Raw genomic sequence first — 22,575 nt, forward strand, 5'->3', positions numbered from 1 at the left:
CAGGGCTTCGCTGACTGAATAGTACAGCAGTGCAGCAAACTTCACAAGGTCATAAAAAATTCTCCCACTGAAAAGCAAAAGTAAGCCTGACTTACAGTCATGCAGACAAAGCGGTAGCATGAGCTCCAATTATTTTAGAGTCTCTAAGAGCAAAAAAAAAACACCCAAAACCCAGGTTGGGAACGCTTTCTGTGAGAAACGTTTTATTTGGATAACAGTGTAGTGTAATGAACAATTAATAAGGCTGGGGGACTTTATAAAAAGTATATTCTGAAAGGCAAGGCTGGATAGTTTGTAAGTAATAGCACATTAGAGGGCACAAATGGGCTGTGTTAATCAGCCCGCTCCGCTGCTTAGCTTTGCATATAGTTCCGCTTCTGATAGTAGGCGCCCGTAAGCAGCCCTGTCTATATTGCAGGATGCACTTTCCCAGGAATATGAGACGAACTGTCTTTTCGTGGTCAGACTCTTCCCAGGCTTGATTCCTCTCGCATTGCTGCATGAGGGAAGAGCAGCAGTAATACGTGACCTGGTATTTCATGAGTTGGCATGTGTTATATAGAGTCTATAACATTCGGTTTGACTCAAGGATTGCATCTTTCTCCTGCCGTGGTAAATAACTAATGCTGGTTCGAACACTTCATGTACGTGTGCGGTTATTGGTTGAAAATGGTAACAATTTCCTGTATGTTCTTTTTTCTCCTAGTTTCAAGCCACAGTAAAGGAGGGTGTCACCGGTGTGATAGTAAACTTAACGGTGGGAGACCGAGACGACCCCGTGACCGGAGCATGGAGAGCTGTCTACACCATTATTAACGGGAATCCAGGGCAGAGTTTTGAAATCCATACCAACCCCCAGACTAACGAGGGAATGCTCTCTGTTGTCAAAGTAAGGGCCGTTTGCTGTTGTACCGCATTACTGCTGGAAGGTGCATCCACTGGATATACTGCATGAGGGAAAGCACAGCGAGGATAAGTTACTCAAAAACATACAGATGGCTAGCCGCCCTCGTTTCCTGTGACCAATATGTATAACTCTTTTTCTGCTGCAATAACCTTGCTTCTTTAGTGATAAGGACCTGCCCATTACAAGCTATATTGGCGTTGCCTTAGCTAAGCACTGGTTTTGTAGGAAGCATCACAGTCCATTAACAGTGAGTCTTTACAACGTGGTTTTATTTGTGACTTAAGGTGCAGTTAGAACTCGAGGGCCCCGTTTTGTTCTCAGTTGCACGATGCAAATGCCCGGGAAGTAAGGGACATACCAGGGAGGGCTTCAGATTGAACTGGAGAGCTGCATTTGGTCCCACATTTCTAAAGTTTCTGTCTTTGTATGAAGACAAACCTATATCTCACATTGTTAGGAAAAAAAAAATTGAAATAGACCTGGCTGCTGGCTGTACAAGAATTTTCTCTATTTGACTTCAGAAGAGCCATTTTCAATTCTTAAGTGGAAACATTTTTCCATGGCATTGCTTTTGATGCATCGGTAGGAATTGAGAAAACAGCCTTATGTTACTTATCATTCATAGCTTTTAAGTGTGACTCTGCTCTGTTTGATAAATGCATATTACATCATAAATAAGCATATATTTATATATTTACATAAATAAGCATGTATTTATGCTTATTTATATATGTGTTTATGTACACATGTATGCATATGTGTATATACATATGAGAGAGCAAGAGCGTATGTATATGCAGAGTTATGGGCTTACTACATATTATGAACTGCATAGTAAATCAACGAAAACACATTTCTCTCCCATCCCTCCCATTCTTCAGTATTTTTCAATGCACTTTGTAACTACCATCATGTCTAATGCTAAACTCTGACAAAGAATCAAATGTAATAAATGCTGTTATCCTTTCTGGCTAATTCTGTCTCCTGCAAGCTTGCAAATGGGGTAGGAGGAAAAAGTGTTAAGTATTCTCTTTGCACCTTGCATTCTGATTTTATGACATGTTTTACAGCCTTTAGACTATGAGATTTCAGCATTCCACACGTTGCTGATCAAAGTAGAAAACGAAGACCCGCTGATTCCAGACATAGCCTATGGCCCCAGTTCCACGGCAACAGTTCAGATCACTGTTGAGGATGTGAATGAAGGTCCTGTTTTCCACCCGAACCCCATGACAGTGACAAAACAAGAAAACATCTCTATAGGCAGCGTTGTGTTAACGGTAAATGCCACTGATCCAGATACTTTGCAGCATCAGACTATCAGGTGAGTGCAGTACCCCCTAATTTACGTCCGTCAAAAACGGAGTAGGTTTTCTGTGCCTGAGAATTTGCCTGCCAGTGCAGAATTTAATTAAAGTTGTTTGGGCTCTAGATAATAAGAAGTGGCAATTTTTTCCAACAATGCAGAGATTCAGTATGATGGAGACAAAGAACTACATTAGATGGAGGACATTTTTGCAGGCTACGAGGTTACTGCACTAGAAAATTGAGTGCTGCAAGCAATAGACACAGCTTAGCATACAGTGTTTCAAAATGGCATTTAACCTGCTTTTTTATTCCTTCCCCTTCTTGAGACCCAGAGAAAACACGTAAAAGTTGCAAACCTCTTGTAGAAATCACTTACCTGTTTGGCATATGGATTAAGTTGATTTATGATCATTTCTAATGTCCCCTAGAGAAATAATGATCATCCATCTATATTCAAGGGCTAGAAGAGAGAAAATACTCCTCAGTGAAACACTCGTGTTCTTCAGTAAACTCAGAGTTGGCCTTGCCAAGATCAGTGCAAGGAAATGCTGATTTCTGTGCTATGATGATGTAGTTGCATGAATGTGCCATGCTATGAGGAACAATTCTGGGTGTTAAGTGGTGTCATCTTTTTATATTTAAAGAATGGAGAATCTATTACAAGACTCTCTTGTGACCCATGAGTGCTATTTTCCTAATCTAAATCTGCCAAGACTGTGTAAGGGTGCTTGTTATGCCCTATCAGTATTATAATAAGGTGGTACTGCTTCCCAGAACATTACTGTGGAAAAAAATAACATTATTTTGCCAATTTAAAAAGCATATTATTTTTACAGTAGAAGGTGCTACCTGTACCTCTAGCAAGTTGGACAAAAATTTGAAATGAACAGATAAGTCATATCTTGCTTCCTACATTCTCATTTCAGTGTATCCTTGGCACACTGGAGGAAAAAAAAATTAATCATAATCTAAAGGAATTGGCTCTGCTTTCCCTATAGCTGATGTGGAAAGTAGGAACAGGCGATGCTAAGAGTTGCAGTGCAGAAAGAGGCATCAGCAAGTGCATTATGTAGACTGCGGATTCCCATCACAAACTAACGGCTATGTAGGACGTTAAAGACCGAGAAGAGGGCATGTGAGGGTTGCCCCTCACAGCTGACGAGCAGCCGTCTTCTCTGTCCCATAAACATTTCAGTTATGGAATTTCAGTTATTAAAGTTTCCATTATCCATTTTCCATTTCCAAAAAGACAATAGAAGGATTCAGGGCTGTTTTTTGTTTCTCTGGGCTAGTGTAGGCTGTGACCCAGGGGGCAAGACCTTATGCAAGATAGTGTTTGCAGTCTCATACAATGAAATAGGACAGCCTTCATGTTTCATGAAGGTTTGGAAGTGATTTTTGATCCACCTGGTCCAGTATATAAGGGCCTAAATATCTTTGTGAATACGACTTCAAAGCTTTGCCTGAACAACGCGCACTGTCAGTCTGTACCATGGCAGGAGATTTCTCCACCATCCCAGGATTGTTTAGCAGCGATTCTGCACATTTGACACATGCACTGTTCTACCAAAAAGAATGCTACTGATCTTGAAGATGTTCTGTGTCAGTAATAAATGTTGATAAGCATGCCTTTGCAAAGGATTGCACTGACAGCCTTGGATTAGAATGATGGGAAGTTGAATTTAAACAGGTGACTGTGCTCATCTGCATTGGAGGAGGAAAAAGGCAAGGCAGATAATCAGGAGTTTCAGTTCTCTGCATCACCTTAAAAATGCCTAGTTAACAGAGCATGAATATTTCAGTTCTCTATCAAAAATACCTTTGAGCTCTACCATTTAAACAGCAGTTTCTCTGAAGGGTGGTTCTTAGCAGATGTCATTTCCCTTGTTTTATAAATGCGTTTATTTACAGAATGCATTTTTATCCTTAATTTTAGTTTTTGCTCCAGTGATTTTTTATTTCATTCGCTGTTGTCATACAGATTTGTGCTGATGGATGGACAAACTGTGGAATTTCTATTGCATGTCAGATACAGCAATATGACCCTCAGCTGCATTATTCAGAACCTGGTTTATGTAGAGAAAGGATATTTATTCCCTTTGGAACTGGAACTGAATTTAAGAAACATAAGCATTGAATTTATTCATAACTAAATATTTCCATGAGAGATAAGAAAAATCTTATTAATTATTTGTGACACTTGATTTTGCAATGCTAAAAAAGAAATGCCAAGAGAATACACAGATTTGCTTATCAGAATCCACAATCCAGAAACTATTATCTGCATTTCTCAGCTTGACCTACTGATTTTACTGAATTTCTAGTGATTACGCTGGAACAAAAATTGTAGGTAATATTGGTGAACCACTGAAAACTCTAATTTGGTTTTAAGTATTGTGTGTAACCAGTTAAATAGCATCAACAGTTTTGCAGTCCACCACATCTCACAGCTGGCTGCAAAGGAGGTCTCAAAGCTTGACTATTACTAGCCCAGAAGCTAAACAGAGGTTTCCCAGAGCTCAAGGCTTAATGTGGGCCATATCTGCATGGCCAAGAACTGGAGGATTTTTAGCCCACAGCAAGATTCCCTTCTCTCATTCTACATGCGCAGAAAGGAAGAGCAGAACTGAGGTAGTTTGGATTGGAATGAAGAGTGATCACATATAGAAATTATTTAAATGGCTGTATAAAGTTAGGAGAAAATAATGCAAATGTAATGGAAATCTGGAAAATAATGGAATGATTCGAAAGGCTGATTTGACTACCTATATGTCCTCCTTTTGCTAAAATAACGGCAAAGCATAAAATATAAAATAGGATTTTTAAAAGATGCTTTTTACACTGACAGGTAGTATTGAAACACATAGCTGTTAGTGGAAAAAAAAAAAGAAAACTTTACAGTATATGAGAATAGCATCTGCAATTAGGATAGTGTAAAATTCATGTATAAAGGCCAAAACTACTCACCAGTTGGGGTCTGGCAGAAATATTTTCTGTTAAATTTCTACAGGCAGGTGTGTGTTTAGAGTCTGGCCTAGGTCCAGGGCTTATGCCAGCGGGGCTTTGCTGGTTGTGCTAGTTAAGGCTTTTGCTCAGGAATACCTGCTTTATGGAGATTACATACCAAGCTCCATGCTTATCAGTCTCTCCTGCTATAAATTATATTGTCAGAGCCCTTACTGTGGTTATACTGGCAAAATAAAGGCCAGGCAGGCACAACACAGAGTTTTAAAGATATTACTCTAAATATCACTGACCATGAGCAAATAGGGCTTTGTGTCTGCAATACGCAGTGAAGAACAGATTTTTATTACGTGCGCTGTGTGAACAATGTCCACTATCCCTAACATGGTATATGTCTGTTCAAAATGTGCCAATGGCTGCACAAACAGCATCACATCAGAGAATTATTAATGTTACCTTCTTTATTTTCAGCCTATAACAACTGGGATATAAATCTATTTAGCTGCAGGGATATTTTTGGTTAGTTTGCTATATAAACTTGTAGKAGGGGCTGATGACTATTTATAATCATGAAATTAAGTTACTCGACTAGATATAGCCTCCTAAATGCATTTCAAGAACTGTGAGTATGGTGTAWAGAAACCTTGTGTGCCATTGTCCAAATCTAGATTGAATTTATTCTTTGAACATTACATGTCTGAATCAGATTCAAATTACTTATCTCTTTGAAAAGTGTGGCTTACTTTGTAAAGATTCCTAAAGACAGCTGTACTTTTGAAGCAATTTTCTTTCTTATTCTTCAGCTTGAAGTGTTTTTGCAGACCGAGAAAGAATTTCATTTAAAAGCTCAAACAAGCTGGCAAAAATGTATTACACTGAAAAAAATATGACTCCAAGTATTTGTGAGGCTCAAAAGCGTGTAGCTTCAGGTCTAGCTATCAGTTTGCACATGATTAGCGGTGAAGTTGCGTGGTGTCAGCTCTGCTCTGATCTCGTGATGTTAACATTTCAAAGAAGCTCCATGTAGAACCGTCATCCTGGAAACGAGACCTGCATGCTCGTCTGGAGCAGCTAAATAATGTAGGCGTCAAGTTTAATCTTACTCTAAATCATACCTGTTTCAAACTAGATTAAGAGTGACTTTCACAGCTATACCCAAGCCTGTAATTCCCTAGGAGAGGTCTGCAATGAGTACAGTGAGCTTTGGACTCTGGACCTTCTGGAAAGAAAGGAGGAAACTGAACCAGTGGGTTTCCTTGAATATGTAACTTTGTAGTGGAAAGTAGCATTTGTTCCTCTGGGATCACTGCCAGAGAGAAAAGGAGCCCGTTCAAGTGGGATCACACGTCTTAGATTCATTAACCTATTTTTTAAAGTACTTAATTCCCTCTACAGTTTCCAACTTTTCTAGAAAAAAGAAATCCAGCAGGCCCCATATTAATTATAACCCAACAATTTATTAATAGAACAGTAATGAAGTTTCTGAAATTTGATTTCTTAATCAGGGATCATTGTTATTTTTGTGCCAGATTTAAGAGTTTAATTTTGGGTGCCTCTTCCCAACCTCTGAAATTTTAATCAGAAGTTTCAAGTGTACATGTCAATGAGAAGTTAAAGGCCAAATTTAATAACATTTTCTACCTTGGGAAATTAAAAGAAGAGCCTCACTCTCTGAAATCTATTATTAACAGTAGATCTTAATTAAACACAGTTATGGTCCTCAATATTTTGCCTGTATGGAGATATTGGTTTAAGTATTTTTTCCCTTTTTGGATTCAACAAGTCCAGGATATTCAATAGTTAGACTTTTAACTATGTGTAAATAAGTTGTTTACTGCAGTGTATTTGTAATTTTTAATTAAAGCAATGTTCTTCTCTGGTTTCATGGTTTATCATGGCAATATATTTTTATTACCTACTGTGCTCTTGGATTTTAAATTATTTATGTAAATATATTATTGCAGTATTTATTCTCAGTAAGTGATGTGACTCAATGCTTCAGAAATATCTTCACAAGAAAAGTTTATTATAGCTCTAAAGCATATCTAATTCATTAAATATAATTAAAATGCAGTATTTGAAGCGGGGGAACTTAGAAAAGGAACCCAAACTGCAGCGAGTTTCAYGGGAATACAAAAAAACTGCCAAAAGTATCTGAAGCAATATATGTAACTAAGATATATCTATATATGTGTGTGTAATTTTCTTCATCTGCACCCGATTCCAGCTGACCCCATGCAGTCTGCTTGCTTCCTGGAAGCACAGATTAAGGTACATTGTCTTAGTGGCGAAATCTCAACCGTTGCAATTTGAAAGCCCTTTTTTGCTTAAAAGTTGACAACCTTCCACTTGAGTCCAGTCTCCTTTTCTCACTGCATCATTAATGTAGTGGGCATGCACAGATTTGAATGCAGTCAATCCCTGTTTCTTTGGGATGAATCATTCCAGGTTCGAATAGCCTGTCGGGTCTGGCTACCTGGCTGCCCGTTACCCTGTAGCCGGGAACCGGGGCTGCCACGGTGCTGCATTGCACTGGCTGGGGGTTTGACAGCGCCACTATTCTGGAAATGCGAGAATCATATTTGTTATTATCATCATTTCCACCTAACAGCTGCTGGTTGATCCGAAAGGTGGATAGACTGTTGCTCTTTACATAAAGTGCACGTTGCTATTGCAATCCATGTGTTTATACCAAATGCGGCTTCATCCCTGAACAGCAGACCTGGGATGATAGTGCTGAACCTTACAGACACCAAGTTAAAAGTGATCACATTTCTTTATTTGTCGTTTCACCAAAAGCTGCTGGACAATGGCCTGTCCATTGACTTTGGGAATGGGAACTTCTACTAGTGGGCCAAATTTTGCTTTAGGTTGCATTATCGTAACTTTGGGGTTAGTTAGTGGAGTTGGCTGATGTCAGTGCAAACGTTCCAATATTTACTGGAAGTAAACTCAGCCATGGTTTGCTTCGTCTGTGTCCAAAAATGAAGTGATCATCTAAGCTTCTGTAAAATAGTGCTGAAACTATGCTGAAGTGGGATTTATAGTTCAGSGAGTTTCTTCCAAATCTCAAGTATTTGAGAAAACTGAGGAGAATTCACTGGAATAAAGCAAAAAATAGTTTATTTCTGTTACTCCTCTTTTTCCTGCCAGTCACCATCGTTACATGTCGTGAACATATAAGCCATGAATTGCAAAAACAACGTCAGAGAGCCTTTTTCATGTCTCTTGCCAGGACTTTTTCAGAGATCCTGGCCCCCTTCTGAAAGAGGATGAGACTCCAGATCACACTCCTCATGAACACTTACAGGATCAATTTTGCATACGGGGATGCACATCAAGCCTTTTTAAAGGGCTTTTGTTGGAGGGGGAGGTCAATAAACCTGCGTTTTGGGATACCCTACAATCATATTATGGAAGTACTATAAAATGAGAGGGGGATAGAAAGTCTTAAAGAGCGAATGCTTATGAAATAGCACACTTAGTCATTGTTAAATACGTCTCCTAAAGTCTGAAGGACTTGTCTTTGATTCCTAACAACAGGAGATTTGTTTTCCTGGTGCAGACAGAAGAATAGTTGTGTTGTTATAAATGGCTGGCTGAGCTCTGCTCTCAGCGTGCAGCGCCAGGGTTTTTCTCTGCAAGTTACACCCAAGAGCATTGCGAATTGGCTCTGCAGTTTTATTTATGGCCTGCCTGAACCCAGCTATTGGGAATTTGAAGCACATCTCTAGATCTGAAGTTGCTGTATATTGGATAGTGCAAATTGCTTTTCTTTTCTTTTCTTTTCTTTTCTTTTCTTTTCTTCTCTTCTCTTCTCTTCTCTTCTCTTCTCTTCTCTTCTCTTTTCTCTTTTCTTCTCTTTTCTTTTCTTTTCTTTTCTTTTCTTTTCTTGAAAGCCAGGTAGAGAGGGAACCTGCTCTAAGCAAAAAGATTTTCCTTTTCCGTCCTTCCTGCAAAAGCACCAAACCAGTAATTCAGAGAGCTGCAGGTGTCAGGGTGGGCAGGCAATGGAGAAAAAGGAGATTTAATCACTTCTAAAATAAAGAATCAGGCCAATTCCTTCATGCTACAAGTATCGCCTATAATTGTACATACTCACTAGTCAACTATTAGCTCGATAGCACTCTGYAGAACAGTCTTCTCACTTGTTTTTAATATATTAATACTATAGTGGTGTAGATAATCACTGTGATATATATTGTGTAATTAGACTAATACTAATATCTGAAGGGAAAATGAATGAACAAATGTATTTATTTTCATTACTTTTTTCATTTGTTGGTTTGACCAATCTGACTTCCACCTTGTGTTTACTAAATAGAGAGGTAAACATACCCTTCTTTCCCTATACGGCAAAGTCTTTAGGCCTACAGCAAGATGGGAAAGGAGCAAACTTGCTTGTGGAGTGGTACTGAACCTTCCTTTATTCTCCTCTCATAGCCATGTTTCCACTGATGTAACTCCAGAAAGGTGATAATGGCTTGAGAATAAAATTGAGCCCCATTTCTCCTATTCCGAAAATGATTTGTAGCCGGCTAGCGCTGTGTGAACAGATCACAGAGGCTGAATTAACTTGGAGGAAGCAGCTGGTAAAAGACTCTCTCTGGTAGGAGCAAACTACTGAAATGAGACTGAGGAGAATAAATGACCAGAGTAAAGTCCCCGTGCTGGGAGGAATTAAACATCTGCCAAATCTGGAAAGCAGGTCTTACAAAAGCTGTGGACAGTGTCTAAAGCCGACCACTCAGGAAARCCACTTTCAGCGCTGTCAGCTTCAATATTGGAGCTGTACTATTACAGGACCTTCTTTTCTTCCGGGTGGTGAGCAGATGTTGATAGTCTGCTTCTCCAAACCTGTTATTCACCCTTCTTGCTACTCGTTGGCAAACCTGTCCATATCTCTCACTTAGCATCTCGAGGAGTCCCTAGGAGTGCTTTATCTCTCAGCAGCTTCTGGTGTTTCTCTTAGTGGTGAACATCRCTAACTCCCTGTTTTTTTCTCTTCCCCCTCTTCTTATTGATATTCTCTGCCTCAGTGTTAGGGCAGATGTTAGCCCCCTTCCCATCTCGTCCAGTTTTGCATATCTTAATTTTTAGTGCTTCTTGCAGGACAAGACAAACGCCGTTTATGCCGTTTGAGGTGAGCTTTGGTGTGCGGGCGGTGGGGGAGGCTTCCCACGCTCACTCTGGCTGCTCTGTGCTGACGCCTGCTCCTAGGGCCGTTTGGTCCTTCCTAGCTGGTGCCAAGGTCTGGGGGAAAGATTAATGTACATGAACAAGTAGGTATTACAGCACCCTGACCACATGAGGTGCATAATAATTTAGCTGTTATATAAGATGCTAAAACTCCAGAATTTTACCTATCTCCAGGCCTCTCTGTCTGTGGTAGTTCTGTGAGCAGCTAGACCCTGACCTCAGTCTTGAGTATCTGGGTATTTTTTCTTACCCTCTTCTCACAGAAAGTGAAGCTCACCAGAGAGCAAATTTTCACCCAGACTCTTTGAGGCAGGTCTCCTGAAGAACAGTATCCCTTTCCTGAGAGTAAAGGATTAATCTCTCTCTTTGATTAGTCCCTGAAAACGGAGGAGTGTATGAATTAAATTATTAAAGACTACCTAAAGTAGCTGTSCCAGGAATTCTCAATCCAACGACTCATAATTTACAGGGAACCCAGCTATGTGAAGCCAGCCTTTGTCACTCTTGACAATACACGTTGGAGTACTGTATGCCTAAAGTTTTCCATCTGCTCTACTTTGATGGCATAAATCATATTTAATATGTTGGTATTAAACCTATATATGATAGACTTGAGAATATGTGTTTTCACATAATCAAATAAGCTGCAGAAACCARTTTTAACCTCCCTTGATATTACTTTAAGAGTCCCAAATTCCTGATTAATAAGGATGAATGTAACATTTAAGGGGAGTTTAATTAGTCCCTCTGTCTTTCTTCTGCATAACAATATTATGCCACATTATGGTTTCAACCATGTCAGCACTCAGAATGAATGGCCGTGAACTGTGAAATTATAGGGCACATTTTTCATGTCACTGACTAAACAATATTGCAGATCTGATTGAGAAATATAACAATAGGATATATCAGTCACAAGTTATGCTTGCAGTGGAAGTCAGATCCTGACAATAACTGACTTTGTCATTACTGAGCTCTTCTAGTTGCAGAACAGGCAGGAATTTGCCTCTGGAAGAAGTAGAGAGTATCCTGGTTATAATAAGTTKGCTATCAGATCTGGGGACACTGCATGGGGAGGCAAGCTCACGGGGAAGGCCAAGTCACACCATGCATGCATGCACCTTTGYGGCTCTAACAGCTTTCAGCAGTGCCTACACAGAGATTTGGTTGGACTTAAAATATGCAAAGGATGCAACTCTAGTGAGATGTGTTATTTGWAAAGAGGGTCAAGGATGTAAAACCAAACACTCAAATAAGAGTTTGCCAAGGAGACCAGTAATGCATCCAGTCCCGAATCCTTCCATCGGGGGAAATGTGCAATTAATCCGTTCTTGTTCATCTTGTGGACTGGTACCCTTCCAGCTTTAAAGCAGGTGCAGGTCTCAAATGACACCAGAGCAGGTGTTGCTTCACATTCATGTCCTGATTGGGAAAGGGAAAACTATAATTCTTTCCAAGCTTTTTGCCCTGCTGTGAGGACATGAGGTGCCAATGTTATGGCTACATTTCGTTAATTTGCAGTCTTCAGAAGTAAAGATGGAGTGAAATCTTGGACACACTGAAATCAGTGGCAAAATTCCCGCTGAATGTGGGCCTAGGTTTTTATCTCAGAGCGGAGGCTTTCCCAAATGTATAGAACTTCTGCTGTATGTTCACAGCCCCTGCTCAGCTGCAAGACATCCCTAGTCTCTGCATTTCAAGGAATTAAGCACCCCATCCTCTTTCAGACTCACAGACACTTATTCTCAGAGTGGAATTTAAGTTCAGTGAGGAAATTGTCAGAAGGTTTAAGCACTCATTTTTTACTAAGTGGAGCTCTGTAATGTTACTGTAATAGGAAGAAAAATCTTGTAGAGTTCAATTGGAATTTTTCTATTAGCTTAGTAATAGGGATGCCAATTTCTGTAAAATAGTTTCCGAGTAAAAGTGAAATTATGCACTTTGTTAAGCAGCAGCAGTAAGCCTGCAGATCCATTCTTGGTTCAGATATGAATTGCTAGGGACTGACTTCTTCCTAATTTTATGACCATTATGCTCTAGGTAAATATGCCTACAGAGACATGCATGCATAATCTACATATAGCTAGATAATTATTATCCGTGCGATCCCTTGGGGCAGATCCATTGGGTGGTACTTAGCATGGCCTTGCCTTGGAGATACTAATCTGTCTCACCCAGATTTCCTTGAATATTCCAAACCCTAGAGAATTTTTACACATTCGCCTATTTTAATGAGCCTGTCAGAGTAATGCTTCCTCTTTTCCTTTCAAATGGGAATTTTCCAATTGAATTCTGTCTGCCTAAGGCCCGGCTCCTGTTGAGATTCAGCCCTGGGTCATTGGTAGCATTTTATACGTTAAAAACAAATGCAGCCACAGAGTTTGTCTGATAATGCTTCAGGGCAGTAAAAAGAAACTTTTGTACTAATAAAGCAGAAACATCTATAAAATTGAAACATTAATAGTCCTTCTTCTTGCAGTGATACTGTGGAGGTGGGTTCAAGGAGGCTTGCAAAATGTGCAGATCCCTAATCCCAAGGGAAAGGCCCATGAGAAGACTAAATGTTGGGCATCCAAGGCAGGGTTCAAATAGAGTATRGTAACGAAGACCTAATATTTAATGTTAAGCTTAAGAGAGAAATTAAATGACTTCCGTTCAATGAATACTATATGTATTTTGCGCACTGAATGCAATAGATATCGAGTAGAAAATAAAGCTATATAAAACCAAATAGTGGAAGGCTTTTGGTGAAGTATCTCATTAATGGCCTCATTAATATCAGACTGGATTCAAGCAAGCCTAGATTTAAAGTTTATCAGTAAGTGTCACTGTGGCAAATTAAGGTTGAACAAACAACTATAATTCTTTCATTTCCTTTCTTTTGAGTGSTTAATCCTATAATCTCTTATCAAAGCTCTCTTTCTGTCATACACAAAAATTTATTTGCACCTTTTTCCTCTAACTTCTTCAAATTTTCCATCTTTGACCAGCAGATTTCTTAAATGATATGCATTTGACATGTTAATTCTGAAAGGAGCTTGTCTATTATGATGATGAGTATGATATAAAAATTGCGCTGTATGCAACAGGTTTATGTGCACTGTATCAGAGAGAGGCTACCTCTGTTAAATGCACATAGGGTAATATTACTGAGATGTATTCTGCACCAGCTCACTTTTTGGATAACAAAGGATAATTTTCCTTGTAAATAATATCCTTTCATTTTCTGTTCCTTTGRAAAAACAGTTTTAATTCATAGGCTGCATGTTACACATTGAGAAAATGGTCCTTTTATATATATTTCAATCTCACTATACCTTGAGAGATATGCTTTTCAGAATATCTAGCAGAATTTAATTTCTATCAGTTTTCTTCTCTATTAATATTTACACATGCAGAGACAAATATATTTTACAGATACAGCAGTGAGACAAGGGATGTTACAATGAATATCCACTGGAATAACCGACTCTTGAATCTGACTTTCAATATTGTTGTTCAACAAATGAAAAGTAATATTTCATTTTTCTAACATCCCTTGAAGGCATAGGCAAAAACAGAAAAAAAAATCAGCACAGCAGTCTGTAACAAATGTAACAACCTAGACTTGATGACATTATAAATAAAACAGCTAAGACGTGGTTATACACAATRTTGAAAAGTGATAAGGGCCAGACAGGTAGGAGGGAAGCGCATGGATTTTAAAGTGCCTTTGGACATCTTGAATGCCTGGGAATCTGATTCATAGAGATCAAAAAAGGGTAAATCGCMCTACCCTTTTCATTTGTCATGGCCATTAAAGATAGTAAGTTAGGCAAACAAAAGCAACTGGTCTAAAATAAAGGAAAAGATATGGCATGATATTATGTATTGCTCCAACATGAAGGACAAAAAGTGGTTGCATGTTGTTTTTTGTGTAGTCCTGTGTACTCAGTCACGTAAAACTCAGATAGGACTTTGCCTGTTATTACAAAAAAAAAAAAAGAAAGAGAATTTATTAAGTTTCTTCTGTAAGAAATGCACCCCATGAAATGCATAGTGTATTCAAAATCAACTGGAAAAAATGGAAACTTAATTTTTGTTATTACTAGCTAGGAATAAGCATAGTGCCTTTTCCTTTATATTATAGGATTGGACAATAGTGTGAACTTGAGTATTGTATTCTCACATTATCACACACCCTACTGAATTTCTCACCTACCCTTTCCTTCTCTCTTATTGAATGCTGTAGGGTTGGAAAGTATTTTAACTCAGTAGGTATTAATTCCTCTGGGCTACATAACTATGGAAATGCATCAAGATAGTCTATTTTCCTACTATGAATACAGCTATTTTTAAACAAAGAAAAACTAAAAAACTAAGGGGAAAAGCATCTTAATTGCTGTAGTAATAATAGCAGAGTGACATATTTTCTGGAACTATTTGAGTTCTCTTTCTGTGGAAACAAAGTTATTAATTTGTTGGCTCTTCATTGATTCATAAAACCTTTGAGAATTCCCAGCTCCTCTGGATAAAGTTGGATCATTAATCAAACATTAGGCAAAGTTTCATATATTTTTCACATAGACATTGACATAAAATTCATATTATCATGTTCATGTATTGTAATATACAACTGAAAACATACTCTGATGGTAAGTAATGGTAAGGATATCGTTTTTACCAGGACATCAGTTTAGCACAAGTTTTTGCATATGTGCCTCCCTATAATGTTCCAGAAATAATGCCAAAATAATTCCACAGAGAATCACATAGTGATTCTTTTATCCATGTGAATAAATAATAGAATTTCCTTGAGAAATCCTACTTGGACAAATTTATTTGTGTGTGTATGTGTGTATTATACACACACATATATATACATGATCATTTTCATGAAGAAACAATAGGAATTTAGAGGAAATATAGGAAAATGTGGGCTACTAAAAAAAGTTAATGAAGGCCTAACTCTTTTCTCGTAAAATAACTCCATTGCTGTTTCCTGCTTTTGCCCTGGCCTTTAGAGCATCCAACTGCAAGGATCGGCTGGAGCGGGAATCGCGCCCCGGCTGCGCGTTGCGTATCCGCTGCGACGTTCGTGCCGCCGGAGCAGAGCCAGGGAGGCAGAGCGGTGCGCGGAGCAGCGGGAGCGGGCGCTCTGCTCCTTGCCCAGCTCCGCAGGACGCTATTGCTCTTCTGTCGTCCTCCCGCTTTCCTGCGTTTGCCCTAGGAACAGCTGAATCTGAGAACGAGGCCTGGGCAAGGTCAGCCAGCTCGGGAAGGTCCCAGCTCTGTCAGTGCAGGAACTGCTTCGAGTACTTTTCTGGCAGCATCAACTTCTTCGCGGAGTTTCTTTCCGAGCTGCTACCTATTGCATGGTCAATTTGTTGTGTGTTGAATTTTGTCCTGTCTCGCAGTAGTCTCTTTTTTTCTTTCTTTTGTTGCTCAGCTAACTAGTGAAAATCTTTGTGCTGGTTCACTGCAAGAAGTATACACGTAGGTAAGTATTTTGGCTAAAACAGCTGATGCAGCCAGAGGTTTCCTAACATTTTTTTCCTTCATTTTTCATTGCTTTTCTTCTTTTTTTCCTAGTCACATGACTGATGAGATATCCTTTCTGTGAATGGTAATCACTGGGTCTGTCCTTTTCCGTTGCCGCACACTGTACGTGGTAGGGACTTCACACGCCTCTTCCAGGGATGAGTGTTTTCTGCTTTATCCGAGATCAGCTCGGCTTTTTGTCCTTCTTTCCTCAGAGCCTTTGACTTTATCTTTGCTGACCTTAACTCGACAGACTGAGCAGAGCCTTCCTTTGCAGGATCTCTTTTACAACTTTAACTAATGTCTTCCGCTGATGTCAAGGTTGAGGTYTGAGAGTCTGGCACTCATTTTCTGTGAAAAGGTCTATCTTGTTAATATTTTCTCTTTTCCTGGCTACGATCCAGATTTTTGTGGTGGAACAGACTTCAGAGAGTTTCTAAGTTTTCAAGGTCTCGGTGACTTTCAAGTAACTGTGTTCATTCAGTGATGTTCACAGTCTCCTTCAACTCAGGAGTTAACAATTCGTAAGATTCCATTATTTTCCTTTATTTGGAATTGCACTCTTTTGGCTAATACCTACTTTTTTGCTTCTATTATGGTTCATCTTTTTCTTTTCTTCTTTATTCCACGTTTTAATTATAGAAAAAGATATAGTTCATAGATACAGGGCACACTTTTTCCCTAGTAAAAGCCGAACTCTTGAAAAAAAGAACACCACGGACAAAATCATCATCTTTATCTTCCACCTTAAGGATCATAATTTGCTCTTCTGCTAGGGGTGATTATTTTCCTTTCAGGCCAGCATGATAAAAATAGCTCACGTTTTTTCGCTTTCAGATTCCTGTGTAGGATCCCCCACGTAAATCAAGAGACCATTTAAGTTTTAATTTGTATGAAATTGGTAGTTTCAGCATCYTTTCCTAGCATTTTTTCTAGCACTGAAGAAGTAAAAATGACTCCTCGTAGTAAGGGTAAGCTAGAAGAAACCTTTCTCTCCATTTGTGCACGTTCTTCGCTGCCTAACGAACATCTGTAATTAATGGCGAAAGTTGTGCCCATTTAGGCCCCAGAACTCCRTTTAATATCAAAGGAAGCCATTCTGCTAAATCCCTAGGAAGCAATTAAAAATGTTCTCCCTGATATTGGTTGCTCYGCTGCCAGTAGGCAGAATGGTCTGCAGCAGTTATACACTTAACTGCTGATTATAGTCAGGGTGTCAAGGAGTTATTGCCCATCTCCGGGATAACCTAGTATACATGTCCCCTAAAATTATACTGGTCCGTGGTTCTGTGAAAATTTCTGGAGAAAAAGGCCACAAAGGAGGCAAGTGAGAACCAAAGAGACAGGTACAGCAGGTACAGGGGTGCCTAACACCCAAAGGCCTGCCTTGAAAGGCTTCAATATTGCAAAAGTCTTACGTTGGCACAGCAGGCAAACTGCGCTAAAATGATTATTCAGCTTGTACACCAGTTCGTTACACTTTCCTTTTGGAAATTAATTTACAGAAGCATTAATTCCCTGCCTTCCTTATGAGACTTGTCCCGAAGTTAATAGATGTTAATAAGGGGCAGGAGTGGATCTGGTGAATTCTGGWGGATTTGTGCGGTATTAGCTCAGGTTTCCAGGCTTTTCAAGTAATCCCTTGCTGGGAGCAGCCTGGTTCCTGGCGGTGGGAACCGCAGTCCAACAGGAGTTTTATTGATCTGGATAGACTCATGCTTCCCAGGAGCAAGCCTCTGCTCTGCCRGTCCCTTAGCAAAATCTAACTGGCACTGAATCCCTGCTACGTGCCATCTCCTGGCTGTATTCAAGAGCGACATTTTTGTGGGGARTCTTCTGGGCTCTTACCAAAATTTGCCTATCTTTTGGAAGTATCTGGACTCGAATGCTTTCGAGAAAGCCGCAAATGGCTTTGCAGTGGGAGACGCTGCTTCTGCGGGAAGTGCGGTTGTAAAGAACTGGAGGTGCAGAAACTCTGATAGAGTTTTACTGCCAAAACCTCCTCCAGGTACTTCGTAAACTGATTAGCTTTTGAGGCACAATTGCTCCAAAGAAAAAACTTTCACTGATTTGCATGTGTCGACAATTATTCCAGCAGTAACAACCTGATTATACTAGTGTGTTAGTCCCAGATATGGTGTATTATTCCCTAGCTTCAGGAATAATTCAGATAGTTATAGCCTCTGGGTTCATTTAACCAGAGCCCTAATCACTTCTGATTAAAAAATACATACGTGCGTGCATTTTTGTTCATTACACCTCAACTTCTAGGATTTTTTCTTTGCTCTGAAGCAAAAAAACCCTGGGAATTAGGTCTTGGTACAGAGAAATGTTTGGAAGACTGTACAATAAAAATAACACAAAATGTTTTCCTTTCCATAAYGTTTTATTTAACTACCTGATTATTACAATTATGGTATTTTCATTTGATTAATTGGTGTTTTGTGTTTTTTTTTAATTCTGCTTGCAATGACTCTCCAGTTTCTTTCCTCGTGTTTACCAAGGGTTTATTCATATTGTTGCGCCACACAAATAGCTAATTAGTCAACCCTTTTCTCGTCTGGTAYTTTTCAGTGGCAAGGGACTAGAAACGGAGTTTTGTCTAATTTTCCATTCTGTTTTGATCATATCGTTGTCAATAGAGAACCGTGATGAAAGCCAGCCAGCTAAATCACTGATGTGACAAGCAGAATAAATCTGAAAGGATAAATCCTGCGGCTCTGACGGTGAGCTGGTGTGCTCAAAAAGTGCCCTGCAGAGGAAAACAGAAGCAAATACAGTCCGTACRGTGGCCCCGGTCCTGCGAACTGCGCCGCTGGGGCACAGAACCGCTCCCAGGGCTAAAGTGCTCATTTTTAGAGCCCCAGCCTAAAAAAGGGTTGGTCTAGCGTCTGAGCAAAGCAGCCGATTGCCGTTTAAGTCTGATAGAGAGTAATGCTAACTTTTCTTTTCATAACCCTGATTCTGATTTCCACCGTGTTCCTTCTGATGCAGTGAGTAGCGAGAGCCAATGCTGGGTATACGCTGATCTGTCACTAGCAGTAGAGATGAGGAGCTCAAGCTCATGCATTTGGCCTTCCACGTGAGGTCCCATGTCTTCTGGTTTGCCTGCGTTGGCAAGGCTTTCTTTTTGCTTGAATGAAACAAAAAATGATTTCTGTGCGAGGTACGCTACTTAATTCTGTTTGCTGGATCTGCACTTGGCTCTGAGTGAAGCCAAGAGAAAACTCCCCAAATAGAGACGTCTCTGCTTTATAATCCCCTCCCACGTAGGTAAAACAGTATTCGTGGTGCAGACCAGTTAACTGCAAAGGGGATCGAACTGAGCAAGGTGTTGTTGTTTTTTTCTTTAAGAAAATCTTTCCCGCTGAGATTGGTTGTTTGTCGAAGATGTAATTTAGGTGGGGAAAATGTAATTTTTATTATTTCCCACTGAAAATTTTAAAAAGGTGGATTTTTTTTTAACTGAAAATATTCTGAATGTTACAGTTTTCCTATCTGCGATGGCATATTGCTGTAGAACAAGATGTGTCGAAGCTTTCCATTTTATTATTTTGTCTGCCCTTTTTAATCTGTTGTAACAAAAAAAAAAAAGAAAAAGAGAAAAAAACTGATAGCTGAAATGCTGCTAAGAAATTGGTTTTACACCTCCAGCAGCCTTTCCTGTGACTTATTAACGTGGTTCAGGCAGGTGCCAGCGGAAGGGCTGAGACAAGTGATCCTCCAAAGAGCGGGGCAGGCTCCTCTCCTGGCTGTAAATGTCTACCTATCGCTCATAAACCGAGAGGGGGATGAAAGAAGAAGGCTCGAGTGGAAGCTTGTTGTAGAGACTCTTCTGCCTTTATACAGGGCGGAGGCGCGTTGGTGGAAATCGGGGCACCTCCGTCCGCAGCGTGCTCAGCCCCGTGGCACTGCGGCATCCCCAGGACGGTGCGCTCTAAAATACGCATTGCTTTAGAGCAGGCTGAAATGAGATTTCCTTGCGCCTGAATCAATGCGAAACTGATATTAGCAATAAACRCTTGACCAAAACCATGAATGTGCATAAGCCTTAGGCCTTAAAAGGCAATGTGTATCAGTCCTCTGCAGCACCGCTGAATCCAGGAGTGTGGCACGCTGGATATCCCAGCAGAGACGGATGCACTGGGAAGGGGATTATTCCCTTATTTCGCCGGCCAGATTGGCATTGCAGCCAGGAAAGTGCGATGCCTGTTCAGATAGGGTGAGAATAACATATGTGTATGCTTATGTGCACGCATAAACTGCCAGCAGCTGGGAGACCCTGCAGGATCACCTGCGGAAGAAGAGCTGCTGTGCCTGGCTACCGGCCTGGTCCTGGCCGGCYGGCGGAGCTGGGCTGGGCATTAGCGCAGCCCGAACGGATTCACTCTGGAGTGTGTCCAGTTTATCAAAGAGAAACACGAGTTTTCAGTGACCAAAAATGCACGGAGTGCCTTGTGGCACAACACTGGTGGGAATTTTAATTTATTTTTTTAAATGGTACTCCAAGTCGACATTTCCAGCCTGTGAAAATACAGACACACTGCAAGCCCATAAACCTGTTCCGTGAAGCTGAAAAACGGCTATTGCATAAATCCTCTATCTGCAATAAGTTTAAAAATCCATTCGACTGACCTAATACCTTTCTCAACAATGTAGCCAGAAAATGTGATTTATTTCAGGTTTTAATTTTTGTTAATGATACATTTATTCTTATTAATATTAGTATATTTCAATTAAATTTGCTTCTTAGATTTTACATTTTTTGTTTTAAAGATTCTACCCAAAGTAATTTGAGCACGTCCAAATCTCTGCAGGAGAGCACTAGAGGAGATATTTTACAGTCTGCTGCACATTTAGCATATAGTCATTCTTCTAGTAACAGCACTTCATTCCAAATTCAAAACCGTGTATTTTGTGATCACATATTTAATGGGAAAAGCTAGCTAACTATGCCGAGTGCCCCATTTGCAGTGTGTAAGTCAGATATGGGGAATGGAAAGCACAAACAGATAAAAGTTTAGCTTTTTCTTTCTTTCTGGCTTTTTAGTAGTATCTTTTGAAAATTGCTGGGGGCTTCTTAGCGCCAGGTTAACAGTTTCTCGTGTGAGCTGTTGGGGTCTTGCACGTGGCTGTTAAAGGGAAAGCGCAAGGGATTTCCTTTGGGAAGGGGTGCATTATTATCATTAATGTTGCCAGACAGAAAAGAGAGATTGTTAAGGTTATATAAGGGTTTCTCATTCTTCAGCATCTTTTTTAAAACAAGCAAAAAAACAATTTCATTGAGAAAACAGTGTATTGGCTCTGTCTTTTTTCTTTTAAACCAAGAGTTTTAAAAATGTTATGCAATGGCCTTCATGGCTATGCAGGAAAATATGTATTAACATGATGGACTATCAGTACTCTTGCGTATGACTTTACAGCTTACACATTTGCAAGGGATACCTGGGTACCTATGTGCATATATGTATGTGTATGGCCAGATGCAATTAGCTTTAGGATTCGGAAGGGGACTTGCAAACTGTCGGTGACGTTCTCAGGGAATCCCAAGCGAGATATATACAGCATTTCTCCAAGCCTCGGGGATCAGTAATCAACATGCATGTTTGTACAATTGACCAGGAAAGATATGAAAAAGCCCTGAAATGGGATAGCCATTACTGTTTCCCACATGACCTGTACATCCTGGCTGGCAGCTTTTGAGATGAACACGTGTTTACATTTTGCCTCATTAATGCTCAGTGATGAGGCGCTTGTGCTGGTGTTTTGTCTGTGATGTGAAGTTCTCCAGTTGCTTTTTAGCCCTTACTTACAACGGAGGATCTTTTTAGGTTGTCTGCAGCATGATGGGTAGCTATCTGGGCTAGCTTTAAATTAGCTACTACTAGTAAAGGTCTGTTATTGCTAGCACAGAGCTTAATGCAGGATTGTTTTTCTGTTGATGCATGATACATGGGTGAGAAGGAAAATGCTACAATTAAAGTGGTTCAGCTGGCTGACAGGGTAGGGCTGCACGTGGTATTGTGTCCTCTTTTATGGATGTCCTGTACAGGCGACCAACCTATTGCCTGTAGTCAACGGGCCTGTCCATTGGCTCTGCTATGAGTATTTCGGTACCAGTTCCCCAAAACTGCCAATTTGTAGTTCTGGATCCTCAGATGTTGTATGTGTACCTGAACTGCGTAGCGGCCGAGTCTCTCGTGTGCAAACCAGAGACCTGCAGCACTCGGTGCATTGAGCAGCCAATGTCTATGGATGGAGGGGACTGGCCCGTCACCTGCCCTCGGTGAGCACGCGGCCCGCACACCGGGGCGGAGGAAGAAATGTGCAGTACTGGGCCCAGCGACGGCCCGGGTGGCACTGCGTTTCCGTCTGCTGGCCGCAACACTGCGTGTGGATGCACCAAAAGCAGCGCTCATCAGCTTTCGCCCCTACCTCTGCTGATCCGGGTGACATGCTTTTGTTATTTCAGGCAGTTTTATCTGAATTGCTAATAAACCATGATAAGAAAGGCTCGGCTTTGAGTTGTTACTCAGAGCTGCCTGTATACCGGAACACCCGAAGCAAGAGCAGAGTTACGCTGAAGTCGTCCCGGCGCGGTATCGTGCCCGTCAGGGTAATTATGCAGTCCCGCCGCTGCCGCGATGCTGACTGCACGCACTCCTTTGAAAGGAGGC

The 22,575-nt window shown here is 40.4% G+C and overlaps 1 protein-coding gene across 1 annotated transcript in view; it reads left to right on the forward strand.

The window, feature by feature from the left end:
- Positions 1-22,575, forward strand: part of CDH13 (cadherin 13) — a 488,994-nt gene that overhangs the window by 443,261 nt on the left and 23,158 nt on the right. Inside the window, exons 9-10 of the mRNA XM_026059344.1 lie at positions 707-889; positions 1,978-2,231. Coding sequence (XP_025915129.1) covers positions 707-889; positions 1,978-2,231 — 437 coding nt within the window. The remainder of the gene's footprint in view (positions 1-706; positions 890-1,977; positions 2,232-22,575) is intronic.

Source organism: Apteryx rowi, unplaced genomic scaffold (genome assembly GCF_003343035.1).
Source record: "Apteryx rowi isolate R43461 unplaced genomic scaffold, aptRow1 scaffold_1, whole genome shotgun sequence".
NCBI classification, from domain to species: Eukaryota; Metazoa; Chordata; class Aves; order Apterygiformes; family Apterygidae; genus Apteryx; species Apteryx rowi.